Source organism: Furipterus horrens, unplaced genomic scaffold (assembly GCF_987537825.1).
Source record: "Furipterus horrens unplaced genomic scaffold, mFurHor1.1.pri manual_scaffold_1, whole genome shotgun sequence".
NCBI classification, from domain to species: domain Eukaryota; kingdom Metazoa; phylum Chordata; class Mammalia; order Chiroptera; family Furipteridae; genus Furipterus; species Furipterus horrens.
This window is the reverse complement of record NW_028327171.1, coordinates 133,970,375-133,994,252: the sequence shown is the minus strand read 5'-3', so window position 1 is coordinate 133,994,252 and position 23,878 is coordinate 133,970,375. Positions and strand designations below refer to the sequence as shown.

General features: G+C 36.7%; 1 protein-coding gene across 1 annotated transcript in view; it reads right to left on the bottom strand.

Moving 5' to 3' along the window:
* The window catches only part of THSD7B (thrombospondin type 1 domain containing 7B), an 824,502-nt gene that overhangs the window by 495,134 nt on the left and 305,490 nt on the right, over positions 1 to 23,878 (bottom strand). Inside the window, exon 6 of the mRNA XM_090267231.1 lies at positions 22,953 to 23,150. Within this exon, the coding sequence (XP_090123357.1) occupies positions 22,953 to 23,150 (198 nt within the window). The remainder of the gene's footprint in view (positions 1 to 22,952; positions 23,151 to 23,878) is intronic.

The window sequence follows — 23,878 nt, the reverse complement described above, 5'->3', positions numbered from 1 at the left end:
CAAGTCATCCTAAGGAAAGCATAAAGATTTAGTTATACACATATTTGTCTCAGCATTATTTGTAGGAGCCCCCGCCCCCAAAAAGAAACATTCTATGTACATATCTAATAACAGATAATTCCTTCAATAAATTATGGTGCATTTATCCTATGCTATGCAATGAAGCCATTAAAAATGACATAGAAAAACATGTAACTGATAATAAAGTGCCCATTATTCAGTATATACATGATAATCCATTATTACAAATCTAGGGCTGTGTAAGACTGTCCATATGTTGCAATAGTGGGATATTTGGGGGTACCCAACCAAGTGAGGGACCAGAGAAAGCTTTCTGGAGACAACACCTAAGCTAACTTATAGAGTGATTGAGCAACCGTAATGGTAGTGTAATATAGAACATACTCCAGGTAGATGGAATGGTGTGAATAAAGGTCCAGAGGCAAGAAAAACCACAGGTAGTTTACTAAACATTAATACTTAGACACCTGGTAAGAAAAGCAGAACTGGGGCAAGCACCAGATTCCCTTCTGTGTCGGGCTGACTCAGAGCAGAGAGGCAATTCCTCATCCCAGCCTAAGCCCCATACTTAGTTCCCATCTGAGCCTTGAGGATGCAACCAAGGAACAAGGAAAATACAATTATTAGAGAATTCCTATAAACTTCAGAAAATAAATTACATATGAACCATGAAAGAAAAACAATGATATCTTGTAATAATAAACTACATAATAATATAGAGAGGATGAAGTTGAGAAAAAAATCATAAATCCTATCCTTACTGGACAATAGTGTTTAGTTGAATAAATACTTGCCAGGATAGTAATAGTTTTGTTTTTTAAATTTCTTATTATTCTCAGGAAGAATGGCATCACCTGCAGAAATTATCACTAGCACTTCTGCAGGCTGAGCAAACCCTCGTAAAGAAAGAAGTCCCTCCTGGTCCCCAAGACCTTTTATAAGGGCCATGATGCACTGCAGTGAGCAGCCTGACTTGCAGGATCCCCTGTGAGCAGCCGCATGGCTGTGAAATTGCAGCATCTCTCAGCCTTGGCTTAGCCTCATGGTACGTGCTGTGCTCTGAGGAGACATACGGAAATCCACTGCCAGCTAAAACTGCCAGGATATCCATGGGCAGCTGCATCATACAGCAACAGTGACAATCAATGGGGCATGTTCTCCATTTACTCTCCATATGAGGGAAAAGGTGAAATTCCCTAAAAGCACTTGGGAAAAAAAACAAACAAAAACCTACACTTGTCAGAAATGTGATTTCCTGACATTGGTAACTTCAAGTCATTTTCTGTATGAACTGAAGTGGTAGACATGCACACATGCTTCAACCAGCCCAGTATTCCACACTAAAGCTGTCCCTCTGACCCATGAAAGCCCAGGAAAGGGTGACAAGAAAACCACACAGTACAACAACCAAGGCTGCAAACAACCAAGCATATTTTTCCAAGTATCATCGAAGTCAATGGGTTCAGAAAGAGAGCAAGCTCCCTCGGTACAGGTGGGTCTGGCCGAATTGTTGTCACCACGGCAATCCCACACTCCCAGCCCTGCTCAGAGACAGCTCAGAGTAGATGTTATGATGTTGATTCAATATCATTTGCTGCCTAACTTGCTCCAGTTCTTCAAGTAATTTGAACACAGAAAAATAAAACAATTAAAAAATGGAAATAAAACAATTGATATGAACTACAATATACTAAGTTCCTGATATGTCTCCAATTCTGAATAACACATGACATATACATTGTCTCATATAAGCCTCATCTGAAGCCTGCACAGTTTATAAAATCATCTCTATGCTATTGACTATAGGAAGTACTGAGGAGACAATAAGGGAAAACATTCCCCAGTAAGTCAAACCCAGAACATGGTTTTAATCATCTGGACCTTCTCAGCCTTAATTATAGGCTACACCTTTCCTATTAATCAGCAATTTTTCTGGCAACCTGGGTTGTTCTTCCACAAATAGATGACCTTATGCAAGTTGCTGGACATATTTAAGAGCTGAACTAATGATGTCTAAAATACCTTCTATGGTTGAAAGTCTGATTTCATTTGAACCTTATAATACGTTAGGCATGGCACACAATTTAGGATCATTAATACAGTTTCTATTTTCAAGGAGCATATATTATATGAAAGAATCTAAAATGAACTGCACAGTAGAGCAGTTAAGTGTAAAGCTGCCTAGTAATAACTACATGTGAAATAGGACAGAAGAAGAGAATAGCCAACTAGGGAAGCACAGTCAGAGAAGGATCCACCTGAACACAGAACATAGTACCATGGCAAGTAGAGGAAGGGAGTGAAATGACCAGAAGACCCCAGTAAAAGAAGCCTGAGGCTCTTGTGGATGGAACAAGCCATGGATAATACGGGCCTCATGGCCTCCTAAATGGTGAACCTGCAGGCACAATGAAAAAGAGCATGGCCTATAATGTTGGGTATGGAGAGCTCAGGGCTTCTCCTGGGGACTATGTTACAGGGCCTGTTTATATAGAGTTGTTTGTTTGTTTCAATTTTCCTCATTATTTCTCTCATAGGTTCTTAGTAACACATATGAAAACCCTTTGGTAGGGAAAAACCAGTTACCGAATCAAGAATTTTTGGAAAGCTCACTCTGGTGGAAAGAGCTCACCCCCAGGTTTCACATAGCTGTGACTCTGCATAATATAGCAGCAGTGGGGGAAGGGAGGGCTGATGGTGCTGTGGAAGAAGGTCAAGGAGGAAGATGGGATGGGAACTAGCTGCCAAAAGAGAGAATGAGTTGTAGAGAAATGGTGGCTAATGTGGTGGAGTCGGCCTTTGGAGAAAATCAATATGCCCAAACCAGAACACTTTTGAGATTGAAAGGGGGTGGTGGCATTCATGATTATGGAAGGACAGGAGGAACAGACTGGGTTCTACTGAGTAACCAGGGGAAATGGTCACTCTATGCAAAACCCTTCTCCTATCCTTACTATGAAAACTTCATTACAATACATATTTCTCACAAATGCCTGGGTATGACTAATATCTTTGGGGGAGGAGAGTTCAGGTCTCATTCACATTATCACAGCATAGAAAACAGAGGCTGCTTCCTAGGACAAGCAGAGAACTGGGCCCCACTTGGTCAACGCTAACAGTTAGATGACAGCAATCCCCAAAGTGTCATCCCTGGGAATACAAAGTGTCAGTATGGGCATTACAAATAAAGGGCTCAATGCTCAAAAAATTTTAGGAAACTTCCAAGGAAAACCATTAGAGGATTCTTCGAAGGTGTTCTTCTTGGAGCCCTTTCTATGGCAATGTGTCTTATAACTTTCCAAAAGAGAGAGAACATATGTAGCATTTTTCACTTTTATTTAAACCAGGAATCTTTTTTCTTTCCAGTTACTCACTGGGAAGCCCTGGAACTAATGCCCTATGGTACAAGATTTGGAAAATGCTCTGTTACAAAGAGATGAGTTAGATTTCCAGATATAACATCTGCTCACAACGCTCTAACTCGTCAAATTAGAAATATCAAAGTAGCCCTGCTTTGAAAAAAGGAATATCCATTTGCTGATAAATGAAATGCTAGAAAGCAGACTCAGAAAGCTATAAGGTGACTGGATTCTAATCTCAGTTCTTCCTCTCTTTAAAAAATCAAACCTTTTTGAATCTCAATATAATGGCAGGGTTGTATTCAAGGCCTAAGAATCTTCCAGCTCATATATCTTATGAGTCCTATGGTACCCTTCAGTAGATCTAACATTCCTTTCATTAATTGAGCAAATATGACTGCCTGCCACATGTCAGGCACTGTGCTAAGTTGTAAGGATATATAAATGAGCAATGGGACCAATGTTTCAGTGTCTGGAGCTGCTATCTTTATTCCCTGGGGATTTCACAGAGAAAATAAATAAAGATTTGTTTTGTTTTTGTTTTTTCAAATTTGGCATAAAAGTCTTAGATTCTGAATATATACATTGTTAGGAAATAGTGCAGGTAGAGGGTACCATTGAAAGAAATTTTTTTAAAGTCAAAATCGATTACCCAAATTGAGAAACACTGAGCAATAGATGGAAGCACACAACAAAGGAAATACCAGTTGTACATTGTAAACAGCATGCAATATTTTCTTGTACAAAATAAACAATAATCTACTTGTTTCCCCACAGCAGAGCTCCCTCTCACAGGACTCTCAGGCTTTGTCTGGGGAGGGAGGAGTAAGGGCCATGGTTGTTACTCTGGCATTCATTTCAGACCCCAAACCTCATCTCCAAATCTTGGACTTCCAACATCTTAAAAGCAGAGGGAGTATGTCTGCCTATGTGGCGCACTGGCCTGTCACATTTATTCAAGGTTATTAACACCCTTTCAGGATAGAACTTCAGCTAAACAAAGTCACTTATAATTCAAAGCACTTCCTGCCCTCTAAAACATAGAAAGATACTGCTGCTCTTGAGCTTGGTGTAAAACTTGCACACATGGTCTACTTGTTGGGTCATTGTGTAGAGCGCAGAAGTCTCCTGAGGAATGGACTCAACATTCCTTTCTAACATACACCCACTGTCTGGTACATATGCTCACGGTTCACCTTAGCCTTTGAGAAGCCACACTGCCATTGCCCAACACCTGCCTCTCTCTTGGCAGAGCACTTTCTAAGAGCAACAGTTACCCAATATCAAAGAGCAGGCAATTAACAACATTTCACAGTCATAGTAATGACCTCAAATATCCTCTATTAGTGAAAAAATTGGAAGATGGCACAGGGAAAGACATCCCATGCTCCCTTTATCCTATCTCTTAAGCTGCCTGGCTTTTCTAAACCAAGTTTTTAAAAGGCACCTAGGATATAACTTTGTGGCCAGCCCTGTGACTAGAATGCCCCCCAAACTTTCTTTTTAAATAACTTTTTAATGTATTGATTTTATTGTGGCTAGTTGTACTTTTCTGGGGCTCCTTTTTGGGAATACCCAAACATTTGATCAAGCATCATTTCTGCTCTCAATAATGTAACTCTCTATTATTTGTTGTAATGCATCAGTCAAATGAGAAAATCACAAAATAAAACAAAACAAAACTAAATGCTAAAAGTTGTTCATCTGGACTATAAATAAGTACACAGAATTCAAATGAGAGTAAAGAACTCTTCCCAATAATTTTATTTTGGGTGAAAGAAATAACACCTTGTATCCCCAAATGCTGCTCATCATCTCCAAACATATTTCAAATTAGCTTTGGCCCATTTATGCCTTATGAATGGATTTCTAGTACAGTGGGCATTCTACTATTCTGCCTTACCTCTGACTCCCTGACTCCCTTTCTACCTCTTCCCCAAGATATCAGTCTACAATACCAGAGTTTTATATTGTAACTGGGTATAGACAGATATAGATATAAACATACACAACACAGACATAAGTGGATATATTGATGTACATTTTAGTCAGTTACATATACATAATTTAATAATTACTGTCTCAACTCCATGTTCCATACAGAATCCCAGGATTCAGTAGCTAAGACATTGAAAATATACTGAATCAGGAGCAAGAAGACAACACAAACATTTGCCTTGTGATCACAGGAAAGCCAGATAAACCTCTCGTCTTAATTTCCTCTATCGTAAAATGAGGATAAACTGCTAATTCCTGACTACCATGCAGATATGTTGTGAGGAGTAAACTAAAATAATGTAAGTAAAAGTAAGGGTGTTGAAAAGTGTAAAGTAGAATATAAATGGAAGATGACATTATCTTTAATCAAAAGCATCAGAGAACACATGCATTTTTTCATCCTTATTGCACACCATAAACAAATTTGAACTCTAAAAATGAAATCAGCCCAAAGTAAAATGTTAGGAATGACAATGAGTCATTTTTCACAACAAAGAAATTGATTTTCCATAGACGTTCTTCCGTGTTGCATTTAAAGACCTATATCCATCAACACCTGTGTCCCCTGTTTTGACATTAGGTATAATTATGGCTGATCACATAGTCGATTGGTTCATATTACTATCAGAGCCTGAGGTCACTAAGTTTTCTCCCTATTACCACAGGGATATGCCAGAATTTATAATAAGTTGTGTTGATTACAAAGCATTTTTTTTATTTAATTAAAAAATAAAATTAATTATTTTCAAGAATGTGATCTAAGCCTGAATGTTCGAGCAGCTTTTAGTTCAAAATTTCTAAATCTTTTATGATCATGATTTTTCAGCAATGCTTTTTTTCAAACATCTAGATGAACTTAAGATTTCCAGATATTCTACTTTTGCAGACAAGATAAAATTGTAGAAAAATAAAAATTGCTGCCAGATCCTCTATTAAGCCTTTATGTTATTTCATTTAACCCTCAAAACTGTGGTTATATGAGATGTTAACAACAGGGAAAGTGATGAAGGATATAAGGGAATTCTTTGCATTGTTTTTACAACTCTTCAATTTTTCTGCAAATCTGAAATTAGTTTTAAAAAAAGTAAAAAATAAAATAAAAACTTACAAAATAGTATCATATTACCATGAATCTGGATACTAGGCTTCTGAGATATTAATCATTTGTCTAAAGTCAGTTATTATTTACATTAATTTATACCACCAATTTATTCTAAAGTATTTAAAGCACAAATAAAAGATAATAATTACTGATATTATAATTATTATAGGTATTATAATAATTTTTGCAGCAGTAATCACATGCCAGGATCTATTTTAAGAAATAGACACAGATCAAATGAATACCCATATCAATCCTAGATGTAGGTACTATTCTAGTTTCCATTTCACATGAGAAAACTGAGATGCCAAGGAAATTGGTAACTTGCTTAAGGTCACGCACCTAGCAAGTGGGGAAATGAAGCTGATACCCAATATACCAGATGCCATTTAAATGGCAAGGAAGGAAGGCAGAAACTAAGCATGGTGACACAAAATGAATCCAGGAGAGAGGCAAAAACCACTATTCAGAAAACAGTACAACTTTCCAAGTGCAGTCAGCAAAAGCCAACCATATGCCCAGGAGATGGATAAGCATGCTTGGCTTGGATGGGTCAGTGTTTCCTCTAAGCATCCTCATACAGGATGCTGATATGAACAACTTAAAGCACCTAACTTTCATACCTTTAGAGGAAATGACATTTCATGAGGAAGAGACTTATAATGACACACGATAGGCAGCTGTCACAGCAATAAACAATTCTGTTAAAAAAGTTTGGTAGGTTGTCAACAGTATATGCTCCAGGCACACAGCTGTACTCTTCCTTGACTTAATTCAGGGAAATATTTCAGAATAGCAGGACTAATATTGTTTATCTCAGCTGCACTTGTATAAATGTTGGACAGAAATAATGCAGAGAGTGTGCTCCTGCCAAGTTCCTGAAGTACAGGGTTCTGCTTACCTTAACAAACACACTCCCACATGCCTCACTTTTCTTTTAGAGAGGATGTCACACTTCTCTCCCTTCATTCTCTCATACCTTCTAGAACATCTTATAAAGTGAGAAACCCAATTTTTATCAATCAAGGAGCTGGCTGTCCCTTCTGGATAAGTAAATTTCCTATTTATCTGAAATCTAAAATTTTAATGTGTGGCATGATCTTATTTTGCAGTTTGCTTTTAATTGCAATGCATTCAAAGTATGCTGCACTCCCTTGTCTTAATTTTTATTAATCATCTAAAATAAATCAACTAATTAAAATTAATTATAGAATTAAGCATGACCTTTTCTTGATAACTTTGAAAAATATTCTGGGAATCTCCTTGCCAGTGGCTTTCCATAAAAAGAAATTCAGCCTGTGTTTTTCTATCAGAAGAAATTCTCCTGGGGGTGACTGGAAAGAGATGGGGCTATTTGGGGCTGACAAGATGATTGGAGCATAAAATTGACATTTTATAGGGAGAACCAGAGATGCTAAACATTCTCAACTGCAGTAAGATCAAGAACAGTACAAAATTGTCTATCCAAAATGGCAACAGAGGATCCACAGAGTCAGCCTCTCTTTCAGAATAATGTGGAGGTTCCCACTGCAGCAACCCTGAGAGGAGGTCTCCAGCCTCTGTGTAAATGTGTTCAGTGACACTGAACTCATGATTCTAGTCACCTGTGTTAGACGGCTAAAATGGAATCTGTATTCACATGTAAGCCAAAATTTGTCATCTCTTAATTTCTACCTATTTGCTGTCTAGAATGATGTATCACAGGGAAATTGCATCCTCTTCTCAATGAATTTCTAAGTATATTTTAATAAACTCTGACTTTGTGCATAGAATTTCCTTGCTTTTTACCAAACCCTCTCAACCTTCATGACAGGATGTTACTAGCAGTTCTGTCTTTGCATTTCTCCCCGTAGAAATGCTTCTACTATGAAGGAATAAAAAGCTGCTTGTCCCTAAATAGGTGTCTCCCACCTTCTCCTTCGTGGGTTCACATTATCTCCTTTTTTTCAGAGAATCTGCTTCACTCTCTATTCCCAATCCAGTCTGATGAATACACCCAATGCTGTTTAGCTTTCTGAATAAAATCAAGATTAGAACTAAAGTTGCCAGGGAAAAGCAGATAACTAAGAACAGTATATCTAATGCAAATGTGCTTTGTACGGAGAAGGAAACATGTATGGGCTTTATGTTTTCATTGTCCCTGGTGATCCTTCTCTTGCTGTCAGCTCTCACCAAGAGAAAGGAAAAGAGAGGTAAAACTCTTAGTGTGCAGTTAGAAATGGGTTTCGTTGTTTGGACCTTTACCAGGTGAGTTGGCAGTGATTGTCTTCAGTGTTGCAATAAGACTAAATGTCAGGCCAAGTCTCACTTAGGAGAAAAATAACATCTTAACTAACAAATGTCACTGCCTGTGTCAGAGACATGTCTGGTGTTACAACTTACTAGTTAAACGACTTTGGGCTGTCAGCATCTCTGGCCTATACTGTCCTCATCAGTAAACTTGGAATAATAATTTCCAGTTGGGCTGCTGGGAAAACCAGTTGAAGTAACTCTTTCAAGTTCCATAAATATTTATTGAATACAGCATTCCCTCACTTATCACGGGTATAACGTTCCAGACCACCCTCCCCGCGAAGTAGGAACCTTACATATATTTTACACTCTTAAACCTACGTAACTTTAACAACATACTTATACAGTACCGCAAAATACCATGATATAGTGAAAAATCTGCAATAAATAATTAAATATAATATTTTTAAAAATCCCGTGATACAGTGAGGCTGTGATAAGTGAACCGTGATATAGCGAGGGATTACTGTATATCCTAATATACCAGATAGTTTGGCATATCATATCAGGAATAAAATGATAAATGAGTCAAGGTCTCTGCCCTTGAGAACTTAAGAGTCAAATGGAAAAAAAGACAAATGAGCAGATTAATTTCAGTATAACATAGTAATGACATTGATAACTGAATTACAAAGTGTTATCAGAACACAGAAGACAGGCACTCTGTTAGGATGATCTCTGCAGCAGTTGGTATAAACTCTGACAGAAACTGGGGTTTACAATGTGGAAACCGACTGTCTTACATAACAGCCAGGGCTCAGCTGTTAATTCAGGGGCTCAGCAATGTCTTCCAGGACCCAGGGTGTCTTTATTTCTCTGCACTACAATACACAGCAACGTCTTCACTCCAAAGCTCCACAACCTGTATATCATACAGTAGCAGCAACTGAAAAAAATCCCGTCTTTGTTCATGTACCTATTCTCACATCTTGTTGGCCAAAACAGATTGAACCTGACACATTTATGATTCAGTCATCTATAAAAGAAATTGAATTATCATAATCAACTATGACAATCTGAGGTGGTTGGTAACTATAACATTCATTTAAGATTCTAGACCATCTAAGAGAGGTAGAGTGAGAGTGGAGGGATGTTTCTCCGCAGGACATCAATCCAAGATTTTAAAGAGTGAGTAAAAATTAGCCAAAGGAAGAAGAGGAGGATGAGCATCTCAGGGGAACAATATGAATGTGACTGTGGAGGCAAATTATCATATAGAGGTAATAAAGAAGAGTAGCATTAAATTGTGAGCTGTGGGTTTCCTTGATGCTTCTTGGTGACTGAGGTCTACCTATGGAATAAGAAGTATAAAGGTCTTAAATTATCTCTAAATTAACTTTTGACACATCTTTCCTTCAGTTCATGTTTCCTTGTAATAAAATATATGATTTTCTCATAAAGTTCTTATTTCTACTTTTCATATATTATTCCCATGGAAAATCATATAATTCTTTGGGCACTACAGACACTCAGCTCAGTAAATATGAAATGAACTACACAGAATGTCCACATAGACACATATGGGATGTCTACATAAAGGGAAACATGGAGAGATGTTATGTGAGGAGTTACCAGCTAAGGGCTACATAAAACAGCCAAATAGCACTCTAAAATGAATTTCAGTATGAGAAAACAAAATTATATCCCTGTGACTAATCCCTGTTACTAACACTAGTAGAACATACAATGGAATAGGGAAACTCAGAGCATGTCCAAGAGGAAAGATGAAAGTAATGGCAAGGATGATAATCTCACATTAACTCTCATTGAAAGGGTGGGTTGACCATTTAATCATATAAATTACAGTTTGAAGTATTCATACAATCTACAATTCATTTTGCTTTTGAATCATATGGAATGTGAACAGAAAATAGACTGCCCAGTGAGAATTTCTGAAGAGATGGAAAAAGGAGACAGCCTTTCCAGGATAGACATAGGCACACTCAGGAAGCAATTTCCTCTAAGCAATTTCTAAATACTGAAATATGAAAAAATCTGACTACCCTTAGTCTGATTGTGAAATACTGTTAGGGTAGTGATGTGAATACAGTCATTTATCTAGGAACCTCTGTTAAAGGAGAGAAAAGGTGAAAGCTAGCTTATGATGTCTAGGTATGTAACAGAGTAAAAAGAGGAAGTCATTCAAAATACAATACCTCTTTATTGACAGACAACATATAGTAAGTATATTTAAAACCATATTGCAGTTCCTATCCCTTTAGCATTTAAATTGATTATATCTACTCCCCACTTTCCCTTTAAACACAAATGGGAAAACTCTGATTAGAACGAGTCTCTATTTTTCTCTTTTAGATTCTTTCATTGCCAAACATATTAAAATTTCACCTTTAATTTCACTACAAGGTGTCTAAATGAAAGGGAATGAGGAACGTGGCTACAAGAACTCTCAAATTTAATCTCCTTAGTGGTCTGACTCCTGCAGCGTGTATAGCAGCCTGATCTTATTGGCACTTTCAACTGCAATGTGAGGTTTATTTCAAAATTTAATACAACATATGTGTCATCACCACACTTCTTTGGTAAGAACACTGACACTAAGCTACTACCAGCTGGTGGTCTGAAAAAGAGAGCTTACTGAAAATGAAAATTCTCTCTTCTAAACCTAAATAACTCATCTCACATATTATGTGTCTTCTGTTCCTGTAAGGGTATACTACTGCTTTCCATTATTTGATCTTTTAGTAATCCATCTATGTAACAATAAAAAAATAAGAGAAAATTTATGCACCACTTGCTTCTGGAAAAACAGTAATATATTTTATGGATTTCAAGAATAACTTGCCCAGCAGGGAACAAGAAACAATAACATATTAGAATCAATATCACTGTGTATTCTAAAAGTAAGGCATGTTTTTCATTGTTCTACCCTACTTCTGTTACACACTAATATTATAATTTTGCCCATTGTCCTCCTTCTGCCCAGAACTGTGTTTCTCAAAGTATGGTCCCTGGCTGGACCAACCTCATAAGCATCACTTAGGAACTTTATAGAAAAACAAATTCTTGAGCCCATCCCAGAACTACTGAATCAGAAGCTCTGGAGATGGGGCCAGAAATATGTGTTTCTATGATCCCTCTGGGAGATTCTGATACACACTGTAATTTAGGACAAAAAGAGACAAAACAATGTGTTCGCCAAACACTTAAAATTCAATTTTCCCCACAAATAATTTCCTTAACTTTCAAAAAAAGCTGATCTCTTGTTCTTATTAAGAAACATCCAATGCACTCTGGAATCCACTAAAAAATGAAATTATGTATAAGCTAGTCTTTTGAGAGTTATAAAATGACTCAATTGTTGGAAAACAAGACTCAAGGGATATATAAATTACTGGCATTGCCTAACTGGGGAAAAAAATGATATTCAATACTGTTTTTATATTTTCAGAGGGAGGACAGAAGCACTATACTGAAGCCCTTCAGGTATTACCAAATAATTGATAAATAGTGAAAGTTGTTAAAAATGTTTAATAATCTCTCATGAGAGACTATATCATTTCTTCCTTAGAAAGAAATTCTTTAATTATTTTCATTAATATAGTATGATTGAATTGGATCCTGCATCTCCTGGATACAGGAGTGGATCTGCTAAGTAATTTTCAAGCATCTTTGCCTTAGTTTGAGTTGCACCATAACAAAACTGTGACAAAGATTCTTGGGCTAGTATTTATGGGAGCGTAAGGTCAGGGAACCAATGCAAAAACAAGGAGTGAGACAGGAAAAGGAAGGAGGCTGATAAAGGATGCGTGATTTAATAATTCAGCACTGTGAGTAAGTGGAGCTTAATTTCACCAGGGACTCTAGGAAACAGTGTAGAACATACATACACCTCAAGGTTATTCTATCTGAGGGGCAAAGGAGTTGGTATTTATACACCAGCTCTCAATCATTATTTGAAGGATACTCCCTGTGATTGTCAATTCTCTTGCATTTCTGACTGCATATGTGGGCACATAAGGCTGCAATAGACCAAGAAATTTCTTAGAGAAAGAAATACAGGTGGCATCAGTGGAATTTCATGCCGACATGCACAGAAATATTAAATGGCCAAGGGGATCTGGGCAGGAAACAATGATACGTGATATTCTGATTACTCTAAAAGCCCTTCATCTGAATTTGCATTTGCAAATATAAAATGTACATCCATGTATATTCTCCTCTCTTTTGATCCCTCTGAAGACTTGGCAATATTGTTCTCAGATTCCCAAACCTTATGCAAAGGTAAATGTGAGTTTTTTCCTAATTAAAGAAAAAAAAAAAAAAAAAAAGGAAAGAAAGAAACCATTAAAACATTACTTGTATAAGAAAATAACACTGTCTTTTAAAATGTATATCCCAATTACTATTATCCCTTCCAAAATGCACATCTTAATAAACTGCATGCTTATTTTAACTGAGATGCCTTTGTTGAAAACTTTTATAAAATTATTATTTAAAAAAATATTTTAGAGGCTTTGTGTTCTCTGTGGTGGCTCTAATTTTGTAGTGTCTCTTTAATAGTTGATTCACTGCAAAAGTATACTTCTGCGGCAAAGAAATACCTGGTGAATAATCTATACTTCATTCTTCCTAAATGTAAAAAAAAAAAAAAAAAAGTGCTGAAATAATGGTTCAAAGTCCTGTAAGAAAAAAAAAAAATAATAAAAAAAAAAAAATATATATATATATATATATATATATGACCAACCCTGGCTGGTTTGGCTCAGTGGATTGAGCGTCGGCCTGCGAGCTAAGTGTCGCTGGTTCGATCTTCCAGTCAGGGCACATCAGAGAAGGAAAACTCTGATTCCAAAAAACCTCCACTGCCTTGCGGCATACCTCTTCAGAGGAAAGGCTAAGGGAGTAAACCCCGACAGAAAATCCGGAGCCGGAGTCCCTAAGGCGGTCTGACGTTGTAGTCAACACCGGCAACTCCTGCGGTGCACCTGAAGCCAAGCTGTATTGACTCCGTCTTTCCCTTGGATCCTTCAGCTGCGAAGAGAGGGGGGGTCTGCTGCATGGGCAACAGCAGACCCTCCATATCATCCTGCCCAGGCTCTGTAGCTTCAGCTTCACTGGAGAGGACACTCCAGCATCATCGCAAGATGTCGATTCAACACGGGAGGAGACAGATACCGTGTCACTCCCGAGTCGGACTGCACAACCATTCTCGGTGGTGCAGATAGACTCTTAAGAAGCTACACCATCGTCTCTCGAGACGGACGGCTGCCAACAATATATATGACCAAGACAAGATACAGCATGACCAAGGGAAATATCACTCAAAAACATAAAAGTGTTTCTATTCAAAATTCTTAAGAATCAAAACCTATTTCAACAGATAACTTATCTGAATGGAGTCTGACCTTATTTGCATAAGTGAGCCAAAGAAAGTTTCTCAAGATTAAAGATTAAAAATGGGATCGAAGATGATGGTGAAGTAGGTGGATATTACACTCACCTCTTCCCAGGACCACACTCAAATAACAGCTAAAATATAGACCAGTCACCCTGAATCAACAATGGAAGACTGGATGAAGAATAGCCTTATAACCAAGTATTTACAGAAGAAGCCACATCAATACTGGTAGGAAAGGCAGAGACACAAAGAGGGTTGGCCACACTCCCATAGGTAAATACTGAGGTTCTGGAGGGATAAGTCAGCTGCAAAGGTTTCCTTTGAGAAGCATTAGGTCTCAATCTAAAGCTAGATTCCCCAGCCCAGAGCATCAGAGCTGGGATGAAAATCAGGAAGGATTCTGTCCACCAGGGAGAGATACCAGAGAGGATGGTAAGAAAATATTACAAATAATTATATGTCAAAAAACTGAGAATCTGGGTGAAATAGATAAACAACTACAAACATACAATCTTCTAAAACTGAATCAAGGAGAATCAGAAATCTGAATAGACTGATTACAACTAGTGAAATTAAAATAGTAACCAAAAAACTCCCAACAAACAAAAGCCCTGAATCAGATGTCTTCACAGGTAAATTTTACCAAACATTAAAATAAGAACTAGCACATATTTTTCTCACACTATTCCATAAATATCAAGAGGAGTGAAGGCTCCCAAGCTCATTTAATGAGGCCAGTATTATCCTAATTCCAAAACCAGATAAAGACATTACAAAGAAAGAAAATTATAGGCCAATCTTCCTGATGAACACAGATGTTAAAATCCACCCCCCCAAATATTAGCAAGCTAGATCCAGCAATACATTAAAAAGATCATACACAATGATCAACTAGAATTTATGCTGGAGATGCAAGGTTGGTATAATATCTGCAAATCAATAAATGAAATACACCACACAAAAATTAAAAATAAAAATTACATAATCATAGCAATAGATGCAGGAAAAGCATTTGGTAAAATCCAGCACCCATTTACAATAAAAATCTCTGCAAAGTGGGAATAGAGGGAACATACAAGTACATCAACATAATAAAGGCCACATATGACAAACCCCTAGCCAACATCATACTCAATGGGCAAAAACCAAAAGTGCTTTCCTTAAGATCATGAACAAGACCCCTGCTACTGTGGCTCAGTGGATTGAGCATAGGCCTGTGAGCCAAGTGTTGCTGGTTCGATTCCCAGTCAGGGCACATGACTAGGTTGCACACCAGGTCCCCAGTTGGGGGCGCGAGTGAGAGGCAACCACACAGTGATGTTTCTCTCCCTCTCTTTCTCCTTTCCCCTTTCTCTAAAAATAAAAATAAACAACGAAATAAATAAAAAGATCATGAACAAGACAGGGATGTCCTCTTTTACCTCTCTTATTCAACATAGTACTAGAAGTCCTAGCAACAGTGATCAGATAAGAAGAAGAAATAAAAGGTATCAAAACTGGAAAGAAAGAAGTAAAACTGACATTATTTGCAGATGGCATGACTGTATATAGAGAACCAAAAGCCTTCATCAATGAAATACTAGAAGTGATAAATGAATTCAGTAAAGATAAAAATAAATATACACAAATTAGTTCCATTTTTATATACAAATAATAAATTAGCAGATAGGGAAGCTAAGAAAACAATGCCATTTACAACTGCACCAAAAATTTACCTAGGAATAAATTTAACTCAGGATGTAAAATATCTTTACCTAGAAAATTAAAAAACAATGAAGAAAGAAATTGAAGAAGATACAAATAAGTGGAAGTATATACTGTGTTCATGAATAAGAAGAATTAACATCGTTAAAATGTTAATACTACCCAAAGCAATCTATAGATTTAGCACACTTCTTATAAAGATACCAATGGCATATCTCACAAAACTAAAAAAAATTTTTCAAAAATTTCTATAGAACCACAAAAGATCTAGAATAGCCACAGCTATCTTGAGGAAGAAGAAAATCAAATTGGAGGAATCATGCTATCTGATATCAAACAATATAAGACAATATTAATCAAAAACAGTGTGGAACTGGCATAAAAACAGATATGTAGATTAATATAACAGAATAGAGCCCAGAAATAAGCCCACACTTTTATGATCAATTAATATTAAACAAAGGAGGCAAAAACTTACAATGAGGTATAGTCTATTCAACAAATATTTTGGAAAAATCGGGCAGATGACATCCAAAAAAAAAATGAACAAGACCACCTTCTTACACCATACACAACAATGAACTTAAAATGGATTAAAGATTTAAATGTTAGACATAAAACTGTAAAAAGCCTAGAAGAAAACAAAAGCAGTAAAATCCTGGACATTTCTTGCAGCAATTTTTTTTTTTTTTTTGATATATCACCTCAGGCAAGAGGGAGAAAGGAAAAATAGACAAGTGGGACTACATCAAACAAAAAAAAGTTTTTGCACAGGAAAAGAAACCATCAACAAAATGAAAGAACAACCCACTGATGGGAGAACATATTCACTAATGACACATCTGATAAGAGCTTAATACCCAAAATTTATTGGGTGGGCCAAAACATTCATTCAGTTTTTTCTATAAGATGGCTCTAGTAGGGTTTAGTTGTCTTTAATTTCATTCTAAATAATTTTGTTACACTGTATTATGACAGCTGTCATATCAGTATGTATTAAAAAATATCAAATGGTGAATTTTTGTGTAGCCATTTTAATACTGAAGATGGAAGAAAATACACATTTTCAGCATATTATGCTTTAATGTTTCAAGAAGATAAACACGCAACTGAAATTTAAAAAAAAGATTTATACAGTGTATGGAGAAGCTGTGACTGATCACATGTGTCAAAAGTGGTTGTCAAGTTTCACGCTAGAGATTTCTTCCTGGATGATGCTTCAGACTTAGGTAGACCAGCTGAAGTTGATAGAGATCAAATCGAGAACAATCAGTGTTATACCACATAGGAGAGAGCTGACCTACTCAAAATAGCCAAATGAATAAAGTTATTGGTAAAAATGGATAAATATGTCTTCTTATGGAAAAAATAAAAAAACCATACAGACTTTCTGGCCAACCCAATATAAAGAACTTATAAAACTTCACACACTCAAACACACACACACACACACACACACACACACACAACCACAACCACAATTAAAAAATTAGTGAATGACCTGAATAGGTACTTCTCCAAAGAGGACATACAGATGGCTGACAGACATGAAAAAATGCTTAACATCACTAATTGTCAGAAAAAAATGCAAAATATAACCACAAGTAACCTCACACCAGTCAGAATGGCCATCATCAATAAATCAACAAACAAGTGTTGGCGAGGATGAGAAGAAAAGGGAACCCTAGTGCACTGTTGGTGGGAATGCAGACTGGTGCAGCCACTATAGAAAGAAGTATGGAGTTACCTCAAAAAATTAAAAATGGAACTGCCTTATTACCCAGCAATTCCACTTCTGGGGATATATCTAAAGAAACCTAAAACACCAATGTGAAAGAAAATGTGCACTTCTGTTTTCACTGCAGCATTAATTACAATATCCAAGAGCTGGAAGCAGTTCAAATGACCATCAGTGGATGAATGGATCAAAAAGCCATGGTGCATTTACATAATGGACTACAACTAGGTTGTTAAAAAGGAAATACATTTTGTGACAGCATGGATGTACCTGGAGAACATCATGCTAAGTGAAATAAGCCAGATACCATATAAATAAGACAAGTAGCATATAATTTCACTTATATGTGGAATCTAATGAACTAAATAAATTAACAAACAAAATAGAAACAGACTCATAGAGAAAAAACTAGGAACTATCAGGAGGAAAGGGGCTTGGAGGTCTGGGTGAAAAATGTAAAGGGATTAAGAAAAAAAAAAAAACTCATTGACACAGATAACAGCATGGTGCTTACCAGAAGGAAAGGGGGTGGGGGAGGTAGAAGAGGGTAAAGGGGTATGAATGATGATGAAAGGAATCTTGACTTGGGGTAGTGAACATGCAATACAATACACAGATGATGTATTGCAGAACTGCAACCAACATCACCCCAATAAATTCAACTAAAATTTTTTAAGTTAACAAAAAGATAAAACAAACAAGCAAAATAAAAAAACTTCTGACTCTCACCAATCACAGATGTATTTATGTAAATCAAGAAATTAATCTAACAGGTAAATAATTATTCTGGCATACATTTCACCAATGTGTGTTACTCTTTAAAGGTTTCGTATTGTATTAGAGCTCATAAGCACATGCCACTTTAGTCAAGATTTAAAGGTCACATTTTTGGATTATTCAAGGTTAATGATGCAAGGCTAGTACTCATAGAAAAAATACCTCTGAAATAAAAGCTATGTCACCCTAATGACAAAAAATTATTTCTCATGCTTTCTGTGCAAATAAGCAAAATATTTACGCTGGAAAGGTCTAGTGTAATTGTGAGAAATAAGAAACCTTGTATGCAAGAGAGCATTGCAGCCACACAAAACTCAACTCCATGTACCTATTACCATGTAAACATTCTTCCGGATATATTATACTCTTCACTAGTATGCGTATTTGCTTTGTACAAGTACAGATTTTATACTGCATTATTGCTAAATAAAGATATTTGGTGAAATATGCAGACACTTGTTTTGTGAAGACAGCCTATTTAGCAAATTATGGAGCAAAGTTATATGGTGAGTATCAGGGTCTGACTGCTCCAGCAGGCAGTCTAGTGTTTATCCAATAACCATACTCTATTACACAATTTGCATTATGCATACATGAAAGATGATAAATAGTGGTCACTTGTCAACCACTGAAATGCCATCCTATACAGGCATTATGAGGATTTTCCCAATCTGCTCTGGAAAGATGTGCCCGTACTAATGATAAGATGTTGTACACCAGTGAGAAATCAAAGCCAATCCACCAAAATATTGGAAACGAGATTCCAAATCACAATATTCAATCACGTAATCTATTATACAATTACCTTCCTGAAAATAAATATTAATGACTAACAAATGGGTCAAAGTATAACTACAGAGACAATTGTAGAAATTCATAGATGGCTACTTGGATCTTAGGTAGTCCAAAGCAGATCACATTTTTTAACGAATCCACAAGTCTTAGGTATATCAGTTACTTCCTAGCTTACATGTGACATAGATTGTGATTTCTGAAATTCTCAAGTTAATAATCTAAATGACCTTCTGTGAAGGAAAATATGTCTTCCTAGTGGCATAAGTAATGCCCCAAAATACACTGACAAACATCCCTACAGAATCTTGATAACAGCTATGTAGCAATCTCTTCACTCCACAATCTGAATAGGATATAGATGTTTTGAAAGGATGCCAAGTGTCTTTTTGGCATATGGAATACTTAGAGTGTATCAATATGCACAAGTCTAAAAGTAGGAGATGAAGCAAGTTACCTTGTAAATGATAACAAGCCTCAAGTGTGACTAGATCTAACATTTCTTTTGGTCTTATCCATTTATTAGCTCTGAATAATTCTGAAATAAAAAGCTTGTGAAACAAGTAAACTCAGAGTGATGAAACCTAACAAATGTCATAAGAAAAAGAATCATAGGAGACTTATTAAACATATATATTAACCCTTTTTCCTCTCCAAACATTTAAATGACTGTCAACAGTTCTGTCAAGTCCTGTAGCTACGGAGAGACTATAGCAATATGTGCAGAGTCAAACAGAAATGCTTCTCTGCAAAACTTCTATCATCCCGAATCTCATAGAAGCTGAACTGTGGAAAGGACAACCAGACCATATTTTTGGTTTCTCACTGGACAAAAGATTGCTTCAGTTATCAGGAGACCAGCAAGTTCTCATAACCATGACCATGGCAGTTGTCCCACAAATGATGCAGTAATTCAGGTATTTAAAAACCACAGAGAATTCATAAAGCTGATATGATCCAGCAGTAATTCCTATTTCTCCCCATAGAAACTGAGAATGAGATCAACACTGAAAATTAGTCATTTTATAGGAAAGAGCAATAAAACTCTAGAACTACTATAGAATGGTAAAGTAGATACCTCTGTCAAAAGAGTTTTGGACCCAATTTCAAAGTGTGGCTGTCTTTATTGGGATGAGGGTTTCTCACACAATACCAAGCAATCCTCCAACACCAACTGACTGTCTTGCCATTCAACTCAATTCTGACACTACCTACCTAAGGATAGCATCAGATCTTGCAGGTAAAGTTCTCAGTCACATAAGATCACCCTCTACCTCAAACACCAATCGCAGTCCAAGTTGTTACCTGTGTTTCTCACCAAGCGGCTATAAAACAGAAGTCCCCAAGACCTCTTCCTTGGGTTCCACTAATTTGCGAGAGCAGCTCACAGAACTCAGGAAACCTGTTTTACTTACTAGTTGCTGGCTTGTTATAACAGGATATAACTCAGGAATAGCCAGATGGAAGAGATGCATAGAGGGTACGGGAAAGGGTGTGAAGCTCCCATTAGCCACTCTCCCCAAATTTCCACGTGTTCACTAACCGGGAAGCTCTCCAGGCCCCATCTTTTGGCGGTTTTCATGGAGTCCATCACATAGGTATGACTGATTAAATATTGGCCATTGGTAATTAATTCAACCTCCAGCCCCACTCTGCTCCCTGAAAACCAGGGGGTGGAACTGAAATCAGGGGGCTCCTCTGGCAACCAGCCCCAATTCTTAGGTATTTTCCAAAAGTAAACTCATTAGCAAAAATCCAGTTGTGGTGGAATGGTGCTTTTGATGAATCAGAAGACATTCATTTCATCTTTAGGAAAGCAATTTCAGAAACTGAGGACAAGAGACCAAATTTAATGACAAAAGATGTTTTTATTGCTCTTATTACTCAGGAAATTCCAAGGATTTTAAGAGCTCTCTGCCAGAAACTGGGACAAAGACAAAATGTATATCTCTAATTTTAAATCTGAATATTACATTCTGCAATACTGTAGAAGGTACAATATGAAATGTGAAAGAAGCCCCAATCATTATGGACATTATATACCATGAAAAGCCTTTAATATCTGCTATGAAATGACAAAGCATGACAGACATTTGTTATTATGCCTCAACCAAACAAATGATCTTGTTTTCACAGCTGGAGGTTGGGAGAAAGAAGTATAGTTATTCTGAACCTTATTATTATTATTGTTTATAAAAGAATGCTTTTTGCACCATTTTCTCAGGACAGCGAATAGTAATAAATATGCATTAATAGTAAAATATGCTTATAGCTTATTTCGAATGGTTATGTGAGAGGCATTTCACTAGTCACTTTTTGTATAAGTAATTTAACTTTTACATTCTAAGCATGAGCGGCAGGTTCATTATCCCCACTTTTCAGATGAATAAAAGGATGCCTCCACAGTTAAGTAGTTTCCCCAAAATCATCTAGGAGATGAACAATAGAATTGAAACTTTAACCTGTCTGACTCTGGAACCTCAGTTTTAAGTCCAGGTTTTAAATACCTATATGACTCTTTCTGAATTCAAGTGAGAGCAATACAAAAGTGTTTCTGTTAACCAACTACATATATGTTACCACAATTCAAAAATTATTTGGTAAAATTAGAAGCCACTATTTGTTTTAACTACTTAGTCAAAAAGGACTGAGCTAACATAATCCGTTGTTGCCCTCTAATTAACCACCTTTGTTCCAGAAATTATCAATCACATCACTTGATAAAATGTATATTTGTCTAATTAGAGCAGTGGCAAAACAAAAAGGAAGGGCTGAAGGAGAGAAAGATGAAAGAAAAGGAAGGAAAAAGAAAGTGAAGGAGAAAAGGGAAGAAAAGGAAGGAAGGCAGAGTGGGGGAGGGGAGTGAGGGGGAAGAGGGAAAGGGAGAGAGGGAGAGAGAGGGAGAGGAGAAGGGCCGGAGGAGCAAGAAAGGAAACAAGGAAATGCATTTCTGAATGTCAAGCCTGTATAGTTGTTAATAACCATTCTGAATCCACTCTGTAATATCCTTCTGTTCTACGGATTACTTCATTCCATAAGTCAAAACATTTCACTCCAAGCACCAAGGGCCTTAAAAATGGCACTTCTCATGGCAAAGCTGATTAACAGACATACACGATATTCTTCCAAAAGACTGAATTTTTTTAGCTGTAGGATAAAGATTTTAAATGTCACTTTTCTCATTTTCATGTAACTTACATATTTTCTAAATCACATTTCATTTAAAATAACTATTGCACTAGAAGCTTGGAAAGAAAGGAAAGACGCCATTGTCAATACTTTTACAAATCTTGACAACTGATATCTAAAAATGGTTCTTTAGAAATGTTAGTATTATGTCTAGAATTGATTCAAATCTAATGCTATATAAGTGAAAATATGTAGTATTTCCTTCAGGAGTGGTAGCACTAAAATCTTTTCAAAGTCATATTTGTTAATAATATATAAAAGCATTTTACATATCAATCTCCAAAAAAGCAAATAAAACTTGTTTTGGAGTGATAAGTTGAAGACTATCCAGACAATTTCTGTATTCTATGTCTTCATAAATTAAAATCGTCAGCGAAATCTCCAGGTTCACTGTATTGCATTTAGGCAGAGTCAAATAGTGTTCTTTTGTCATGGAGTATGTGGTTCCATATTAAGTAAAGTCAGCTTACTCTGTAGTAATGTGACACTTGAATTAAACATAAATACTCAAGGACAGAAAAGACTCTTCCTCTCCCCCTCAGGAAAATGATCTGTTAGAGAGTGGTGAAGTTTCATTTGGAAGATAGCATTTAGAAAATACTGTGTTTATTTGCATCTTACCTCTGTCATTCTGGCAGACAGCCTTCAGGATGCGGCGTCCCAGGCCACATTTTCCATGATCAGGGATACAGATCCCTTCAGAAGTCAGCCATTGGTAACACATTGGATCCTCACAGAGAACAGATTCGACCAAATGAGGGCAATGGCCCACAGGTCCTGTGGATTCCATGAGGACATGGCGCTGCCTCATTCTAAATCCTAAAAAGAGAAAGAACAAGTTTCACAGGTTTCCATCCTTACCTGACAAAAGAAAAAAGCAGCAGCTAGCAAAGAGATGAAACTTTTGTTTGAATACCTACAGCTCTAAAACATGTAGTATTTTTATGTGTTTTCTTTTATGGGATTTGGGAAGGATAAGAAGAGAAAAGGAAAGAATTAAAAGGAAAAGAAGTAGAGCAGGAAATCTGTCTTCCAAAGTTTATAGCCTAGTTGTTGCAGAGGTCAGACATAATCAAAAGAAATAATAAGTAGCCTGTGTCCAATGGTAATAATGAACAAGTAAAAATAAATGAACACTCACAGAAATAGCTTAAGCACAGATAAATCCACATTTTCTTTCCGCTGTAGTTTCTGACATTCTTGTTACTCTGTATTAAGTCAAAATATATCTACACTTTGACATATCACTTTGGCATATCCCTGAGCATTTACAGCTTCATCTCCTGACATTTTCAGGTCAGCCTGCCCTGTAAGGACAGTACCTCTCTTTGGCCCTGAACTCCCCATCCTGGGTAAACATGTGTCCCTGGCTACTTAATATTCAGAAGAAACAAAAAAAGTCCTGTGAAACTAGGGCACAAGGTCCCACCATAATTAGGATATAAGTGAATCTTACATGCTACAAGTCTACAGAATCACAAGCTCAATCTTACAGGAATCAAGCAGGTACAAACTGAAGAAAATGGGTACACGATAAGACTATAGGG